Raw genomic sequence first — 19561 nt, 5'->3', positions numbered from 1 at the left:
AAGATGTCCAAGGTAGCTAGTGTTAAAGCTAACTTTATAGCTCACATGGATAAACATGGATGAGCACAGAAAAGCCAAGCAAAGGGGGCTCGTGCCTAATTGATTGGTGTAGATTTTTTGAAGGTGGATGCAAGCATGCGGATAAAGTTAAGCCAGTCACTACAATGTAGGGTTACCAGATTTCCTCATTAAAAAAGTGGACAGTCACTACAATGTAGGGTTACCAGATTTCCTCATTAAAAAAGTGGACACATGGCCTTGCCCCATTCTGACAAATATTTAAAGAAGTACGGGGGGGGGAAAGGGAGAGAGCAGGGGGCAAAGATGAGGGCATGGAGGGGCGCCTCCTACCCTCACTATGCCACTGCCCAGAACCAACATTTGCATGTGCACCCTCCTCATCCATGATGCAGTAGCCCCCCCCCACACACATCTATTTCAAGTCTTCCCCCCCATGTTGGTGATAAAAAGTGCTAAAATCCTGAATCCCAATCTGGCATCTTTCCTTCACCACCTGCAGAGGAGAGGGAGAGATGACAGACTGGGATTTTGGCGCCTTTTATCACTGGTGCCCTAGACTAGGGCCTCACCTAGTCCATAGGTTGAGCTGGCCCTGACTCTCTTCTATAACATGTGTGCCTAAATTTTATAGCAGTTTTAATAAAATAGAGTTCATGTGGAAAACTTACACGCAATAAACAATTGGGATAAAAAGATGATCAGATGCATCATAATCCCTGAAGAAGAATCTGAAACGTTTACCTCGTTGGAGGTGTTGGTACCTGGTGTTGGTGGGAGCGTTAGCTACAAGTGCCAGTTTTGGTTTGGGCCGGCAGCCGTGACTGTCCTACTCACAAAAAATTCAGATATGTATTGTGTCTTATTATTATTTTTCATGAACAGTATACATGCTTTTTAGACCGTTCATGTCACATATATTAGGTGTTGGCTCAGAGGAATAGTGTTTTTATAAATACATTTTTAACACAAGAAAAAAAAAATTTTCATGCACTAAGAAGGAGCGGTATGATGTGAACTAGTAGTGAAGTGAGACTGATTCTCGGTACGGATTTGTTATTCTTAAAGTGCCAGGAAGGCACTATTATTCACTGATACTGTACCTCCTCATATCACAAATATATTTATATTCATTTTCATTACACGCTTCCTCTGAAGCATCACCTTCTAATATACTGTGGGAGTTGGATTTAAATTTCATGACATGCAACTCCAAAGGGGGCATGGTCATGGGAAGGGCACAGGCAAGTCAGGCACAATGATATAGAACACTTGGATTTACCTGCCCAACTGCCATCAGCTGGGAGCGAGGATTTGCACCAGGTTTCAGCAGGTGCAAGTCCTCCTATAAAGCTGCTCAACGCTATGCTAGGGTTACCAGACAACTGTGAAAATCTGGACGTGTCCTTCTTTTAGAGGACTGTCCAGGTGCCTGGAGGGATTTCCAAAACCTGGCAATTTGTCCAGGTTCTGGAAGTCCCCGACCTCAGGGCTGCATCTGGAGGGCGTCTGTACTTGCGCAGACATCGACGCAATGATGTCATACGTATTAGAGAGCTGCACGGGAACGGGGACGACGGGAATCCCGCGGGACCCGCGGGCATCCCGCGGGTTCCCCCTTTGGGTCACGGGGATCCCGTGGGGACGCCCCTAGGGTCGCGGGGATCCCGTGGGGACGCCCCCTAGGGTCGTGGGGATCCCGTGGGGACGCCTCCGAGGGTCGCGGGGTTCCTGCGGGGCTGGATGTACTCAGTCGCGCGGCTCTTCTCCCTACCTTCTCTGCTTGCAGCACAGAGCCGAACGGAAGTCTTCCCGACGTCAGCGCTGACGTCGGAGGGGAGGGAGGGCTTAAACAAAGCTGGATGTACTCAGTCGCGCGGCTCTTCTCCCTACCTTCTCTGCTTGCAGCACAGAGCCGAACGGAAGTCTTCCCGACGTCAGCGCTGACGTCGGAGGGGAGGGAGGGCTTAAACAAAGCTGGATGTACTCAGTCGCGCGGCTCTTCTCCCTACCTTCTCTGCTTGCAGCACAGAGCCGAACGGAAGTCTTCCCGACGTCAGCGCTGACGTCGGAGGGGAGGGAGGGCTTAAACAAAGCCCTCCCTCCCTCCGACGTCAGCACTGACGTCGGGAAGACTTCCGTTTGGCTCTGTGCTGTAGGCAGTGCAGGTAAGGAGGAGAGTAGCCTCGCGGTTCGAGTGGCTACCAAGGGAGGGGGCGGTCCGCCCCGCCACACCCCGCCCCGGTTGCAGCACAGCCGGCCAGGTCCCCTTACTTTTGTGGCACTTCCCCGACCGACCGACCGACAACAGCCCCGGTCCGACAATCCTCCCTGCCCTGTAGCCGCGAATCTAAATTATCTTCTTACAGCAGCTGTAATAAGGTAATTTAGATTCGCAGTTAAGGGCAGGGAGGTTTGTCGGACCGGGGCTGTTGTCAGTCGGTCGGGGAAGTGCCACAAAAGTAAGGGGACCTGGCCGGCTGTACTGCACCCGGGGCGGTAGAGAAGGAGTGGGGAGAAGGACGCTGAAAGGCCATGGGGAAGACGGGAGGAGGGGGGGAAGGACTCTGAAAGCACTTGAAGACAGAGGAGGGAGAAGGACGCTGAAAGCACATGGGGAATACAAAGGGGTGGAGAAGGACGCTGAAAGGCCATGGGAAGGGCGGGGGGGGGGTGAAGGAATCTGAAAGCACTTGTGGAAGACAGAGGGGGGAGAAGGATGCTGAAAGCACATGGGGAAGACAAAGGGGTGGAGAAGGACGCTGAAAGGACATGGGGAAGACAAAGGGGTGGAGAAGGACGCTGAAAGGCCATGGGAAGGGCGGGGGGGAAGGACTCTGAAAGCACTTGTGGAAGACAGAGGGGGGAGAAGGATGTTGAAAGCACATGGGGAAGACAAAGGGGTGGAGAAGGACGCTGAAAGGACATGGGGAAGACGGGGGGTGGGTGGAGAAGGACGCTGAAAGGCCATGGGGAAGACAGAGAGGGAGAAGGACGCTGAAAGGACATGGGGAAGCAGAGGGGGGAGAAGGACACTGAAAGCACATGTGGAAGACAGAGGGGGGAGAAGGACGCTGACAGGACATGGGGAAGATGGGGGGGGAGAAGGACGCTGAAAGGAAATGGGGAAGAGAGAGTAGGGAGAAGACACTGGCAGGGAAGAAGACAGATGCCAGACTATGGGGGAGCGGAGAGAAGAAGATGGGTGCCAGACCAATTTGGAAGGGGGAAGAAAGGGAGAGGCACAGTAACAGAGCAAATGGAAGATGCAGAAGGAAGAGAGACAGTGGATGGAAGGAATTGAATGAGAACATGAGGAAAGCAGAAACCAGGCAACAAAGGTAGGAAAATAATTATATTTCTTTTTTTTTATTTTGCTTCAGGATAAAGTAATATATTAGTTGTGTTGATAAAAATTTATAAACATTAGAGGCTCTGGTAGAAACCCATTTGCAAAGTATGTATTCTTCCCAATTAATATTTTCAAATTAATAAAGTCTTTTTGCTTATTTGTAAATGGGTTTCTACCAGAGCCTTTAATTCAGTAGCATAATTAAATGAAATAACTATTTCTGAAGTTGATATGGACGGGCGGGGACGGAGGGGATTCCTCGCGGGGACGGGTGGGGACGGAGGGGATTCCTCGCGGGAACGGGTGGGGACGGAGGGATTCCTCACGGGGACGGGTGGGGACGGAGGGATTCCTCACGGGGACGGGTGGGGACGGGTGGGACTTTGGCGGGGACGGGTGGGATTTCTGTCCCCACGCAACTCTCTAATACGTATACGTGCATGCATGTGATGTCGTCGTGCTGACATCTGCACATGTGCAGATGCCCTCCAGACGTCCCGATCTCAAGAAGGTTCATGGGAGGCGGGACCAGGTGTCCTCTTTTTTTAATAGAGAAAATCTGGCAACCCTATGGTAAGCGACCTTTAAAGAGTTGGTGCTTAGCACAGATCTTAACAGCACCTAACTATGGGTACCATTTACCGAATCTGGCCCACAGTGAATGGAGCCTGAAGGATTTTAGATGGGAGGGGGAGATTTCTATCACTGCTGACTGACTAAGGCCCCGATGCTCAAAAGCCAGTCTTATTTGCAAGTTAGTTCAGCCTTTGACACACAAAAGGGTTCTCGGGGGCTTCTACCAATCCCAGTAGCAGCCACTAAGAATCCTATGCAAATTTATTACAAGGAACTCATTAAATCATCATCATAGCAATCATTCAGAAGATCACTGAAAACCCATTCATTTGACAAATTCATTTAAACCTCCTCAAACGATTTCCTCTATGTCTACTTGCATGCTCCTACATCCTGTTATATATAATTACGTTTCACACCTGTTTGCTTACTCCTACTTCATGCTCATGATGTAACTTTGCTGCATTTATGCAACCTCTCTTGTTGTAAACCGTCTTGAACTGAAAGGTATGAAGGGATATAAATAAAGCTATTAGTATTAAAATGAGCATTCCATGTAATGCATAGCAGGGACCAACCATCTTTTAGCGGTCAAATTTTTCGGGCAGGTCTGGAGCTGTCGGTAGTTTGAATAGGAGCTGTTTGTGTGTGTTTTATGTGCATGTATGTCTCAAGCCTAACAGCTGCATCTTGACCACAGATGTGGGACACACATGCACACAAAACACACACAACAGCTGCATCCAAGGAAAAGAAACTCTGGCAATCACAGCCCTGCACGCACAGCTCCTTCCCCTTCCATTATGGTACTCGGCACAAATAGTATGCATATTAATTTGCATGCTATTTGTGCTGAACATCACCAGGAAAATGTAACTCACTTCCAACTCGGTATTTTCCATCAGGTTGCTGGAGCTCTGTGCATCTGGCTTTCAGGAAAAACTGACCATTCATCTTTGTCTGTGAGCAGGAAGTCATAGCATCTGCCACCAGCAGATAGCAGGACAAAAGGAAACTGACTGGGCAACTTTCTGTTTCCTTCCAGCCATCGTCATGCTGTATATATCCCAATTTTGTGTCTGTATATGAGAGAGAATCTGTGTATGTATGTCAGTGAATGTGTTTATCAAAGTTTGATGTATATGTGGGCTAAAGGGAGGACAGCTGATTTTGTAGTTCAAAAGAAGATTTTACAAGCTTCCTTTATGATGTGTGCTTAAAATACAAGCTTTCCTCTAGCCCAGGGGAAGGCAATTCCGGTCCTTGAGAGCCACAGGCAGGTCAGGTTTTCAGGATATCCACAATAAATATGCATGAGATAGATTTGCATCTCAAGGAGGCAGTGCATGCAAATCCATCTCATACATATTCATTGTGGATATCCTGAAAACCTGACCTGCCTCTGGCTCTCGAAAACCGGAATTGCCTACTCCTGCTCTAGCTTATCTCCAGTGCACACATCTCAGACTGCCAGTGACATCCCATAGTACTTTATCTCAAGCCATACCAGATAGGATTATAACTAACAGCTCCAAACTATACAAAAAAAAAAAAAAAGTCTTAAGACTTAGAAATTCACAATCGTCCCCAAACATCAGAGACACTATCCCATACTTAAATGGACATGTCCCACAGCAAGGATTTGAAAATTCCTCCAGGGCTTATTCAGTGACGTAGCGAGGGAGGTTGGTACCTAGGGTGGAGGTTCCTGGCATCACTGTGTCATGTGCTTCCCCCCCCCTCACTCTTCTCTGCTGCTTGAGCGCCCCCAGCATCCTTCTTGAAAAGTTTGCCGGTGCGAACAGCACCTTCCATCAGCTGTTCGCGCCCTCCTCAGCTCCCTTCTGATGTCACATCCTGGTATGTAGACAGCGAGCAGCAAGTGGAAGATGCTGCTCATGTCAGCAAACATTTAAAAAGGTATGCAGGGGGGGCAAAAAAAGGAGAGGTGCCGGCACCCCCCACGAAGATAACACCAGGAATGGTCCGCCGCCCTCCCTTACTACGCCACTGGGCCTATTCATCAAGGATGAAATCCCCAGTCCTTTGAGGAAGAGAAAGGCTGGTGTAGAGTTACCAGATTTCTTTGTTTAAAAAAAGGGCACATGGCCCTGCCTCATTTTGCTCTCAGTCCCGCCCCAATCACCACCCCCACATGGACCTTGTCTCTTCTTTCCCAAGTTTGGGGCCATGTCTGGAAGGCCTCCAAGCATGCGCGGATGCGATGCGATTGCAAGCATGCATGTGATGTCATCACATTGCATCTGTGCATGCTCGGAAGCACTTCAAACAGGGCCCTGAGCTCGGGGCCTTCCAAAACCTGGACAAACATCTGGGCATGTTCAGGTTTTCCTGGACATCTGGTAATTCTAGGCTGGTGGGAGTGCATTTCTTCAAGGATAAGTGCTCACTCTCCACCCTCATGCAAAACTTCTGGACTTTTCTCCACTCCTTTCCCCATTAGCCCAGAGTTCAAATCTCAGTGTTATCTTAGGCAAGTCATTTAACCCTCCTTTGCCTCAGGTACAAACAGACTGTAAGCCCTCCAAGGACAGGGAAACACCAAGTAGATCTGAATGTAACTCACCCTGAGAGACTATTGAAAAGATAGGAATGAAAATTCAAATCCCCCTTCTCCTACTTGCCAACCATCACCCTCCTACTCGCAGGCTGCAACCCTTTCTCTTCTCCCTGTGATCCTGTTTGTGTTTGCTTTTCATTTATTGTCATTCCATCTTGTCCCCTTATCTTTGTTCCTCATTCTTGTACCTCAGTTTTTCTTGTCGCCTCTAATGAAATATAATTGTACACTGCCTAGACATAGGTGGTCTATCAAGAGCTGAATAAACTTGAAATTTTTTTAGGTGCATTGTTTAAATGGGCAGATGCTGGTGCTGAGAAGTCACCTCATGTCACTTCACCACCACCAAGCTTCTCTGTCACATTTTTCTCTTCTACCACTAGGTTCTCCCAGACACTCTTCACTACCTACTCTACACTTCTGAACACACTTCCCTGGTCAATCTGGCCAGCAAAGATCGTGGTGGTCTCCACCAGTCCCTCTGGTCAGCATGGGTCTTCTTCAACCCTCACTGGACTTCTGGGTCTTCTGGCTGCTTCCAGTACCATCACCATTCTCTCCACTGGTTACTCTAGTCACCATCAGTCAAGGATCTCTATGTCTTCTGGCTGCTTCCACTACCATTACCAGTTTTTCAGCTGGTTGACACCAGTCCTCTCTGGTTCCTCCGCTGGCCACTTGCCAGTCACCATCAGCCAAGGACCTCTAATTCTTTTGGCTGCTTCTCTCTGGCACTTCTAGCTGCTTCCAATACCATTACCAGTCCCTCTGCTGGTTGCCACTGGTCCCTCCAGTCCCTCCACCAGTCACCATCAGCCACTGATCACTTGCACCACACAATACCCCCAGTGCATTAGTCCCTGTAGACCTTCCTGCTACTGGTCAATCCCTGAGTACACTGGTTTCCTGGTCTCTGGGGACTCTCCAGTCACTTAGTCATGGCTGGTTATTAAACTTGAGCACTCTGGTCCTTCCTGAACTCTCCAGTCACCCCAAGCTCTATCATTTATGGTCTGGTCAAGGTTAGACTTACTGAGAGTTAGACTTTCACCATCATTCCTCCCCTCAAGGGTTGTCTAGGCTCCAGAAGTAGCTCTACTTTGCCAGGCTCTTTGTTATGAAAGTCTTGTTTTCAAATCTCTTTTTCCCTCAGGGTGAGTAGAGAGCTCCCAGTTGTCATTGCAGCATCCATATGCAAATGACTCCTTCTTCTGATACCGAGTCTTCCCTCTGCTGGCCAATGATGGAACATACACCCTGTCACATGCTCCTATCAGGTTTGTCAGGATAACAAGCTTTCTGTTGTCTGGACTAGTGCTGCCCGATTCAAATCGGTTCACCGATTCACTTTGGGTGAATCGATTTAAAACAAACAAACAAAAAAATCAGCTTTCTGATTCGGTAACTGACCCTCCCCCCTTGCCCCCTAAAGCAGGAGCAGCAGCGCTGCTCTTTCTGGCTGGCTGCTGCCGCACCTGTTTAGAAAGCGAGGGGGGAGGGTCAGTTGGGAAGTGCTGGTGTCCGGCTTCCCCCCGGCCTCCCACGCACCATTTACCTAATATGAGCAGCCTGCAGAGAAGATCGCGGTGCTAGCGATCTTTGCAAACTGCCATAGGTCTTCGGAGCTGTTTCCTCTGCCGCAGTCCCGCCCCCCTTCTGACGTCAAAGGCAGGACCTATGGCAGTTTGCAAAGATCGCTAGCACCGCGATCTTCTCTGCAGGCTGCTCATATTAGGTAAATGGTGCATGGGAGGCCAGGGGGAACACACAGGCCTTCTGGGGGGGATGCGCAGTCCTTCAGGGTAGGGATGGTACAGGCCTTTAAGGGGGGGCACAGGCCTTCAGGGATGGTGGCACAGTCCTTCAGGGGGGACAGGCAGGCCTTCAGGGGTGGGGTGCCGGCCTTCAGGGGGAGATGCAGGCCTTCGGGGGGGATAGACCTTCAGGGGAAGGAAGCCCTGGTGTAGAAGTACATGGAGGGAGGGAGGGAAGGGGGTTCAAAGAGACGTGCATATGCTGGATTTTGGGGGAAAGAAATAATGGGTCTAAAAACAGAGGCGAGGGAGAGAGATGGTGGACAATGGGATTTAGGGAGGGAAGGAACAGAAAGGGAGAGAAGTTGGACACAAGGGATGGTATAGAGGGGGGAAAGAGATACTGGATAGGAGGGTAGTTGGGAAAAGAAAGGGAGAGATGGTGGACCCTGGGGTGGTGGGGAAGGAGGGAGAGATGCTGGATGAAAGAGTAGTTGAGAAAAGATGGATCTGTGGATGAAAACGATAAAAGGATAGATGCCAGACCTCTGGGAGAGGGAAGGGAAATGGAAGGGGAGGATAGAGACTGCAGATGGATGGTTAGCACAGAGAAATAAGAAAGATGGAGACCCTGGCAAGCAAGTTATCAGAAGACAACCAGAGTCTGGGACCAACAAGATTTGAATAATGACCAGACAACAAAAGGTAGAAAAAATAATTTTATTTTCTGTTTTGTGATTATAATATGTCAGATTTGAAACATGTATCCTGCCAGAGCTGGTGTTAGACTGCAAATGTGAGCTAGGATTTAGCAGAGAGAGGAAAAGTCTTTTTGTTTGTTTATTTTGTATACACCACAGCGCTAGTGTGGTTAGGAGAAGACAAAGGGGGTGAAGAGGATATAAAATAAACCCACCAGGATGTTTAAAAAAAACAACAAAAAAACCCCACCCAATTGGGCAGGAAAATCGAATCGAAAAATCGATTCAACAGGCTGAATCGAATCAAAATTTTTTTTCATGAATCGGGCAGCACTAGTCTGGACCACTAAATGTGGGGTTCCTCAGGGCTACCTGCTGTCACTTCTTCTATTATTAAAACAGCCTACCGTGGTCTTTTCCGAGTTTTCTAGCTGTCTCCGATACTGCCATGCAAATGTAGTACAACGAGATCATTAATATTAAAATGAGCACTACAAACAATTCTCCATAATTGTCAAGTGATTCTCTAACCTTGCAAAATTTTCTGACAGGTCTGAGCTGTCCAGACTTAATTTCCTATCAATGCCTGAACCAATCAGGTTTAGCAAGCACGTTAAAGGCAGATTTTAGTTTTGAGAATCTGCCCCAAAAAGTCAGCTCAATAACTTCATGGCAGCTTTGATTCCCAAGTCGGGTGTTCTATTCAGTTCTTTATAAAAAAAACAAAACCAACCCAAAACCCAACCAAACCTGTAGACAAAAGGCAGAGTCTCAAATATTCAATCTGATTAAAAAATGAAAAACAAATCAATAAAGCAGTCCACAGCTAGTCTCCAAGCATTCGGCATCATTACCACTTGTTCAAAATTCCCCTAGACTATTTAAAGGACAATTAAACAAACAGGGAAGACAGTGAATTAAAGGGCAAAATGCCTGGTTATGCTAAGAACTACTTTGAATGGGAGAGACCAAGAGAAAGGAAGGAAACTCCGGAAGTAGGAAACGGGAAAGTTTATTTCCCCTGGTATGCAACAGCTCCGATCCACCCTGGCTGCTCTCAGCTCACGTCCCCCTCAGCTTTATACAATGTAGTCCTACAGTACACCCCAGCCCCTCTCTAGCTGCAGCACACAAAGCAGAATGAATTGTGAGCACCACAATCAGCCGCTGTTTCATCCTAGACATCCCTAGCAAAACCCTGATAAGTTCCAATATCTGAACGAAGACCTCAGGGTGGAGACAGGAGCACCCCCATATTTACCTACATTTTGAATACAGCATGAAGAGATACTTGGGAGAAGAAAGCTATAACATGAGACACCCAACATACAAATACAGCACAAACACCTTATCTCAAAAAAGATATATCGGCACTAGAAAAGGTTCAAAGAAGAGCGACCAAGATGATAAAGGGGATGGAAATTCTCTCATATAAGGAAAGACTAAAGAGGTTAGGGCTCTTCAGCTTGGAAAAGAGACGGCTGAGGGGAGATATGATCAAAGTGTACACAATCCTGGAGTGGTGTAGAACAGATACAAGTGGATCGATTTTTTACTGCATCAAGATTTACAAAGACTCAGAGAATAATTAAGCTTTGGAATGTGTTGCCAGAGAATGTAGTAAGAGCAGTTAATGTAGCTGGTGTTAAAAAGGTTTGGACAAATTCCTGGAGGAAAAGTCCATAAACTGCTGTTGAGAGAGACATGGGAGAAACCACTGCTTGCCCTGGGGCAGTGGCATGGAATGCTGCTACTATTTGGGTTTTTGCCAGGTACTTGTGACTTGGATTGGCCTCCATGAAGATGGGATACTGGGCTAGATGGACCATTGTTCTGATCCAGTAAAGCTATTCTTATGTTCTTAAGGAAGAGAAGAGATTTGGCTCACACCTTTTTTAGTAATAGCTGCAGGTGAGTTACATTCAAGTACAGTAAGTATTGCCCTTTCCCCAGAGGGCTTACAATCTAATTTTGTACCTGAGTCAACAGAAGGTTAAGTGACTTAACAAACATTGCAATGAACAGCATTGGGATTTGAGGCTTCCCTGGTTTTCAACCCCCTGCTCTAACCACACCACGCCAGAGACCATATGAGGAGAGAGCGGCACCTTGAGACACCCAAGACATAAATACAGCTCAAACAACTGAACAGACCACAGGGGAAGAGATTGCAACATCCCTCTATGCCCAAAGTATGAATTCAGTACAATCAGCTAAAGAGAGGCTATGGTTTTGATTCTGACACATTAAGAGTGATAAAACATAGGTCAATAATTAAATACTACTATCAGCATTATTTTTACATACTGGCCACAGCATTGAAATATGTAACTGTCTCATCTCTTGGATTATTAAACCACTTCTCCATAAATTGTCCATCACTGAGGGGATGGTTGTGGTCCTCCTTTGCAGCAGTCAGCTTATTATTGTCTAGTTTGGTTGATATTTCCCTCCTTTTGGGGTCCTTTTATGAAAAACCGCAGTAAGAACTAGTGTGTGCTTACAGCACATTAAAAGGACTTGCTGTGGGACATGCACTGCTGTCCCACAGTAAATTTGCCTATATGTGCACGTACACTGCGTGCTAAAATAATTTTCTCTAAGGGGGGGGGTGTTTAGGGGGTAAAGAGTGGTCATGACAGCGCTAATCAGGCACTTCCACATGCTAATTGATTAGTGTGGGAATAGCATGTGGGCTCTTAGGCTCGGATTCTCTAAATAGCGCCAGTTTTGGAGGAAAAGTCCATAGTCTGTTATTGAGATGGACTTGGGGGAAGCCACTGCTTGCCCTGAATCAGTAGCATGGAATGTTGCTACTCTTTGGGTTTTGGCCAGGTACTCTTTGGGTTTTGACCGATGTACCTTTGGTCTGACCAAGTAAGGTTATTCTTATGTTCTTATGAGATAGTTCCAAGTTTTGGGGCTTTAAAACACAAGGGTAGCCTCGAATAAATTTTTTTACTGTGAACTTTTAGAAGAGTTGGAAAGGTTAACTTGTGCCGTTGCACAGGAACTGTTGAACTGTCTGAGATGAATCCCTTCGAGTTATCCCCATATATAGCTTTATTCTTCTTTTTATTGATAGCCAATGAAGTTCTCTCAGAAGTTGACTAGCCCTCCCAAAATGACTTTGCTGAAAAAATAGCCTATAAATAGCCTATAAATGATATTTTATCTCAGATATTGGAGTAAATGGCGTTGCAGTAATCTAGGTGCCCTAAAGCTACTATGGCTTAATATTGGTCTTATGGTTTTTAATTGTTTTAGTCTGAAAATAAAAAAAACTTTTTACCCAAATAAATCTGAAATGTAATTGCATTATTTATACTTAGCAACACTATCCAGACAGAGTGGCGCTGATTGGACATAGAAATTACTGATAGGCACCAGTTCCAAGGATTGCTGAATATTCATTGGCTCCCAATAACATTCCGTATTCAGCATAAAATCCTAACCCTTGCCCATAAAGTACTACATACATCTCAGTTTCCCAGTTTATCTGTCCTCCTTATTCACTCCCTACTCTCCCACTCGGGCTCTTCGCTCTGCCATTGCTCACTGTTCTACTTCGACCCGATCTTCTGCTTTCTTCTCGAATCAACCCGGCACCCACACTATGAAACCCATCTGTGCTCCGCTCTGAACTTTCCTATCCCACTCACTTTTTCTCTCTGGCCTTTCCCTTAAAGCCCTTTGCTTAGTGGGTATTCCCATGCATTGCAGGACAAATTTATTCTCTGACTGCACCTCAGTTAACTCATCTTTTCTCCCCTCTCCTGTTGTGATTAATGGAGTTCCTTTCAATTTGATTTTAGTCTGTACACTGCCTTGTTTGTTGGTGAAAAGTGGTATAAACCATTAATAAATTATCTATCTATGGAAATCTATGGCCAGCTATCTATGAAATCTATGGCCAGCTATCTATGGAAATAGGCAGAATGCCCTTGCTCTGTCCTGGCACTATATGGATTCCCAAACCTTAACTGGGGAAATTTCAGCCAGTCAAGTTTTCAGGATATCCACATTGAATATGCATGAGCTTAACTTGTATTATCTGGATAGTGGCAGGGTGGATTGTAAGAATTTTCAGGGCACTATCCAGACAGTGCTCCCAGTGGTGAAGCAAGGGTGAGAGGCGCCCATGGTGGTGGTGCCCCTCTCCCACTCCTTCCCCTCCCCTTCCCCCGTACCTCTTTAATTTCACCAGCACGAGCAGCATTACCAACTTGCTGCCCACATTGGCTCTCCCTCTGTTGTCACTTCTAGGTGTGGGACCCGGAAGTGACCTCAGAGGGAGAGCCACTGCTGGCGCGAGCAGCAGGTTGGAGTTGCTGCTTGCGAAGGTGAAGAGCTAGAGATATGGTGGTGGGGGGGAGTGAAGGTGGCGGGCAGCGGGGGGAGAAGTGGGAAGGAGGAGAGGGGCAGAGAGGAGGAGGAGTGCCAGCATCTCCACTAAGAGACGGCACCCTTACTACACCACTGAGTACTCCTGAAAATTCAGAGACAAAACATTATCTGAATAATGGCTGCCACTGTATGGATATGTCATGAGTTCCCAAACCTGTCCAAGGAGGCAGGGTATGCAAATCAATCTCATGCATATTCACTATGGATATCCTGAAAATCTGACTAGCAGAGGTTCTCCCATGATAGGTTTAGAAATCACTGGGCGGTAAGTGCTTTTGAATATTCGTCCCAGGATATTTTTGTCTGTACGATGCACATTAATAACTTGATGGAAGCATGATTCCTCTACCTGCTCCTGACACTATTAAAATGCACTCTCCATCCTAAAAATCCTGCCATCTTAGCACCCTGGCAGCTTTACTCATCCTGCTTCTTGAGCCCTCTGGAGGTTCAGCTCAGGGCTTTGTCTTTCATCCATTATCAGGGAAACCTTACAGTGGCCACTGTTGTCAGCATCGTCCAAGCCTCCTGCAAAAATTAATCACTCAGCTCCCCTTTTCAACTATTTGATAAAGGCACTTTTTTTTATTTTGCCTATGCATCTTGATTACACTATAGGCCATGGAATGGCGTAGGACAATGGGGCCAAGTCCCACAGCATCAGCAATTAGAAAGCTTGGGGACAGCGCCTGACATTGGTTGTTTGGTCTCTCCAACCAAAAAGGTGTTCCTTTGCCCTGTAGATTGTAACTTCCACAAAGCAAGGATTGACTCTACTGTATGTCTGTACAGCATTTCAACTATCTAATTGTGCCTTAGAAACAGGGCCTGACCCAACATCAGGCAAAATTAGGTGATTACCTAAGGTGGCAGCAATGAATAATAACTGCAGTCATAATAAAACAATAGGTCCTGACAGCCACACAAATGCAAAGAAACTATCAGCATATACTTTTATTTATCATATTTCATAATTATATCAAGCAAAACACTTGTACAGAAAAGAATGATATAGTCTAAATTAAAATGAAAAGAGGAAATAAGAAGAAAAGGCAAGAAAAAATAAAAGACTAAACTTTCTCAAGTCCACCATTTGGATCCAAAATTACTTTAACCTGCATTTTTATAGGATTTTTGTGTGATGGTCATTGTTTCATTATCAGACTTGAAGGGGAGAGTTACAGCCAAAGGGCCTGAAAGTTATTTGGGGGGAGGGGATAGCAAGGATGAAAATTCACTTTAGGGTTTTCACTACCCATGCAATGGCTCTGCCTAGAAATAAGAAGTAACAGTAGTAAAACAAAAAGATGGCAGTATATCCCCAAGCAGACACTGAAAAAACCCCCAAACATCTTTGAGGCTGAAATGTGCCCCTTGACCTCCAGCATTTTACAGTGAAGCTGAAGAGAAATCTACAGACAGAAGAGCCTGAGACTAAGGATGGAATGGTTGAGCAGCTGAGGTTGTGGGAATCTATAAAGGCGGCATCTGCAGTGCTGAGAGAGGGGGATGGGAGGGGGGCTGAGGCTCGCTGCTAGAGTGCATCATCAGCAACTCTCACCCATCATGTGAACCATTTTGCTACACCTCTTGGAGGACAAAGCAGCGTCCACTCACCTTTAAACAAATAATCGTATTCATCGTCCCGCGTCCCCATGGCACTCTGAGCTCTGCTGGTGTTGCCCCCGGAGGGCTTCCCGTACCCAGAAGCAAAAAAAATCGAGAGGCTCCTCAGCTGTCAGGGCTGAGAATCTGCAGGAAGCGAGGATCCTCCTGCAATCTGCAAGGGGAGGAGCTGCAGGAAAAGAGAAGCAACCGCAGCGTCTGGGTTCCACCTGCTGCTGAACAGGGATAGCTACACCCTGAATTCGACCACTGTATCTCAGCCGCTTCACTAGAATGCACACAGGGCATAGATTTTGGGCTTTTTGGCCTTTTATTTCCCAGATTTTCTGACTTTTTTGAGGGGTGGTTTCTCATATTTGTTTTTAAAAATTAATTGTTGTATGTCATGGGTTAATCTTTATTAAAATGAGTATGCTATGGCAAATTGTATCCGGAACTGTATATTATGTATGTGTCAGGCTAGGATAAAAACTTGTATTGCAAACTTGTTCTGAAATTATGTATATTAACCTATAACTCGTTCTGAGCTATTTGGGGACAACAGGATATAAAATGAATTAAATAAATAAATGCTCTACAGTAGAGAATGATAAAGTACACTTCTCCCTCTGTATTCACATTTTCAGCATTCGCGGTTTCGATTATTCACAGTTTTTAGCTTGCTGGCTCCTCCCCCCAAATTACATCAGCTTGCATAGAAAAATCGCTGATTCCAAGCGTTTACAGAGAAAATCGCTGATTCCTAGCACTTTGTTCACCATGTTTTTCCTCTCCTTCAGAAACAGGCCAGGTCTCCCACCATGTTATTCGCAGTTGCACCATATTCACAATGGTTTTTAATAGAAAACAGCAAATAACATATAAAAAAGTTATTTGCGGTTTTTCAGTATTTGTGGTTCTTGTTAATCCCCTATCACAGCGAATACGGAGGGAGAAGTGTAACTTTTTTGTAATAACAGCTTTACATATGATAGGAATAGCTCAGAGACATGAAGGGGCACAACGGAGGGTGTGAATCCCCAGCCACCTTACCACCCAATCATTGCTTAATCCTTCATACATATTTTTAAAATATTCAAAAATTATTAATGGTGAAACTCTCTATTTCCCAAAAAGGCGTTTAGTAGGTGAAAAAGCACTTAGCTAAAGCTTGGTTTCTTGGCTAAGTGCTTTTTCACCTACTGAACGCCTTTAGGGGAAATTGAGAGTTTCACCATTAATAATTTTTGAATATTAAAAAAAAATAAGCTTAAAAGTATGAAGGATTAAGCAATGATTGAGTGGTAAGGTGGCTGGGGATTCACACCCTCCGTTGTGCCCCTTCATGTCTCTGAGCTATTCCTATCATATGTAAAGCTGTTATTACAAAAAGTTGCTTTATCATTCTCTACTGTAGAGCATATATTTATTTATTTATTTCATTTTATATCCTGTTGTCCCCAAATAGCTCAGAATGGGTTACAGGTTAATATACATAATTTCAGAACAAGTTTGCAATACAAGTTTTTATCCTAGCCTGACACATACATAAAGCACAGTTACTTACCGTAACAGGTGTTATCCAGGGACAGCAGGCAGATATTCTCACATGTGGGGGTGACGTCATCCACGGAGCCCCGATGCGGACAGCTTTTCAAGCAAACTTGATTGAAGATTTCAAGTTTGCTAGTGCTGCACCACGCATGTGTGTGCCTTCCTGATCCACTAGAGGGCGCATCCCCTCCTCATGGTCTTCAGTTTAGATAGCTAGCAAAGAAGCCAACCTTGGGGAGGCGGGCGGGTTGTGAGAATATCTGCCTGCTGTCCCTGGATAACACCTGTTACGGTAAGTAACTGTGCTTTATCCCAGGACAAGCAGGCAGCATATTTTCACATGTGGGTGACCTCCAAGCTAACCAAAAAGGGACGGAGGGAAGTTGGCAATTCAAGAAAACAGATTACGCAAAACCGACTGGCCAAACCGGCCGTCGCTCCTGGACAGAGTATCCAGACAGTAGTGGGAGGTGAAAGAATGAACCGAAGACCAAGTGGCAGCCTTGCAAATCTCCTCGATAGGCGTTGACCTGAGGAAAGCTACAGAAGCCGCCATCGCTCGGACTCTATGTCCCGGGACTCGACCATGCAGCGCGAGACCAGTCTGAGCGTAGCAAACCAGCAGCCAACCAGTTGGACGAGGTGCGCTGGGAAACAGGGCGTCCCACCCGAGTAGGATCGAAGGACAAAAACAATTGAGGAACCGTCCGATGAGACTGAGTGCGTTGAAAATATAAAGCCAACGCCCTCTTACAGTCAATCGTATGAAGCGCCACCACGCCAGGATGAGAGTGGGGCTTCGGAAAAAAGACCGGAAGAACAATGGAACGATTGAGATGAAAGTCCGAAACCTTCTTGGGCAAGAGCTTGTAATGAGTACGCAGGACCACTGCGTCCTGATAAAATACAGCAGAAGACGGGTCCGCAACCAGAGGTTGCAGCTCACGGACTCTACGAACAGACGTGAGACCAACCAGGAATACCACCCGCCAGGTGAAACAGATCAAAAGAGCGTTATCAATGGGTTCAAACGGAGGTTTCACCAATTGAGCCAGGACCACCCTAAGATCCCAAACCACCAGAGGGGGCTTGAGCGGAGGATGAACATTGAAGAGACCCCTCAGAAAGCGGGAAACCGTCGGATGGACGGAGAGCAGCTTCCCATCCAGCGGCCAAGGAAAGGCAGCAATCGCACAGAGGTGGACTCGGATAGATGTCGATTTGAGACCAGACCGAGACAAGTAGAACAGAAAATCCAGCACTGAAGGGAAGGAGGCAGAGAGTGGATCCATGCAGTGCTCAGCACACCACGCAGCAAATCAGGAGCATTTCTGGGAAAAGCATTGCCGAGTGGAGCCCATACGAGAAGCCTCAAGAATATCCCCACCGACTGAGAGAAACAGAAGGAGGGAGGCACGTTGCGAGGAACCAAGCTGATAAGTGTAGAGACTGCAGATTGGGAGGCAACAGAAACCTCAACACTGAGACAGCAGAGAAGGGAACATAGGTAGAAGCAGAGGCTCCCTGACACCCTGAAGGAGCAGGGAGAACCACAGCTGTCAGGGCCACAGAGAAGCCAGCAAGATCATGGTGGCGCAGCCCGACAGGAGGTGCATCAAAGATCTGAGAATCAGAGTAAAGGGAGGGAACGCATAGAGGAACCTGCCCATCCAATCGAGAAGGAAAGCATCCACCTCGATGCGAACCCGGGAGAACATCCTCAAGCAATATCGAGGCAACCAGTGAGTGAGGGGCGAAGCGAACAGAACTACCTGTGGGGTTCCCCACCGAACAACCACATGCCGCAGAGTCTGAGAATGGAGCGACCATTCATGCGGCCGAGAAGGGCGACTCAACGTGTCCACCAGACAATGCTGCTCGCCCCGGAAATACACCGCCCAAAGAAATAAGTAGTGGTGTAACGCCCCCTGCCAATGACGAAGGGCTCCCCTGCAAAGTAACAGGGAACCTGTACACCCTGGCTTGGTCACAGAATACATCGCCACCGGGATGTCGGGACGCACCAGGACCCCGCAATCTTGCAACCAATAACGAAAATCCACCCTGGCATTATAAATGGCCCGGAGCTCCAGCAGATTGATGCGGCTGCGACGGCCCGCACCTGACCAAAGACCCTGAGTCCGAAGGCCGTCGAGGTGCACCCCTAAGCCTATGCCGAGGAGTCCATCGGCAGAACCTTCTGATGCGGGGATACGAAGAGGTGGCACACCAACGAAACAAGCGTGTCAAGGAGGGAGGCACCACAATGTGCTTGGAAGCGGGATCCCGATCCTGCCACCACTGAGATGCTCGGGTCCAGTGGGGAACACGAAGATGAAACCAGGCGAACATCGGGACATGAACCGGGGAGACCCATGATCCCAAAAGGATCAACATCAGCTCGGCCGAGGCCAAAGACTGTGGAGACACCAGCTGACTCAAGCGCAGACAGGCGGCCTGCCGAGGCAGAAAAGACCGGAGGCGGACCGAGGACAGAGGGGTCACCTTCCGGCATAAACAAACAAGGACCACCCCCCTGAGGCCGAGCAGACAAACTGGGTCCAGGTCTACCCCGACGGACTCCCGAGACTGGGGCGGGCAGAGTCTGAACCACTCCCAGACTAGAACTAGTGCAGGTCACGAAGGGCCTGGACCAGACGCAGATGGGAGGATGGGAATGCCCAACCGACAGAAGTGAGGCTATACTCCCGATGCGTAGACACGGAGACACCCCTCCCGAAGGGAGGGGAGGAATCCCAGAAGGAGAGCAGCCCTGAGGCTATGCGAGAATAGTCAAAAAGACGGCCAGGAGTCGCCGAAGCCGGTGACTGGACCATAACCTGGCGCTGCTGCAGCTATTGCAGCTGCTGCGAAGGAGGCCGAGAACACAAGAAAGGTATCCGGAGGGCCCCTCCGGAGAAGGAGTCCAAACCACCAAGGCAGACGGGATTCAGCTGAAGGCGTCCCAATAGGCGAAGGACCAGTCGCGTTCTGAGAGGCGGTTAGTGGCCAC

At 47.3% G+C, this 19561-nt stretch overlaps 1 protein-coding gene across 2 annotated transcripts in view; it reads right to left on the bottom strand.

Annotated features, from left to right (window-relative positions):
* The window catches only part of LOC117365759 (ras-related protein Rab-11B), a 94038-nt gene that overhangs the window by 42686 nt on the left and 31791 nt on the right, over positions 1-19561 (bottom strand). Inside the window, exon 1 of one of the 2 annotated variants that reach the window (XM_033956540.1) lies at positions 15007-15164. The exons of the other annotated variant lie outside the window; for it this stretch is intronic. Coding sequence (XP_033812431.1) covers positions 15007-15046 — 40 coding nt within the window. The 5' untranslated portion in view covers positions 15047-15164. Of the gene's footprint in view, positions 1-15006; positions 15165-19561 lie in introns of those variants that run through there. 2 annotated transcript variants of the gene reach the window in all.

The sequence above is a fragment of the Geotrypetes seraphini genome, chromosome 8 (assembly GCF_902459505.1).
Source record: "Geotrypetes seraphini chromosome 8, aGeoSer1.1, whole genome shotgun sequence".
In the NCBI taxonomy this organism is placed as follows: domain Eukaryota; kingdom Metazoa; phylum Chordata; class Amphibia; order Gymnophiona; family Dermophiidae; genus Geotrypetes; species Geotrypetes seraphini.
This window is presented reverse-complemented; position numbering and strand designations above follow the sequence as displayed.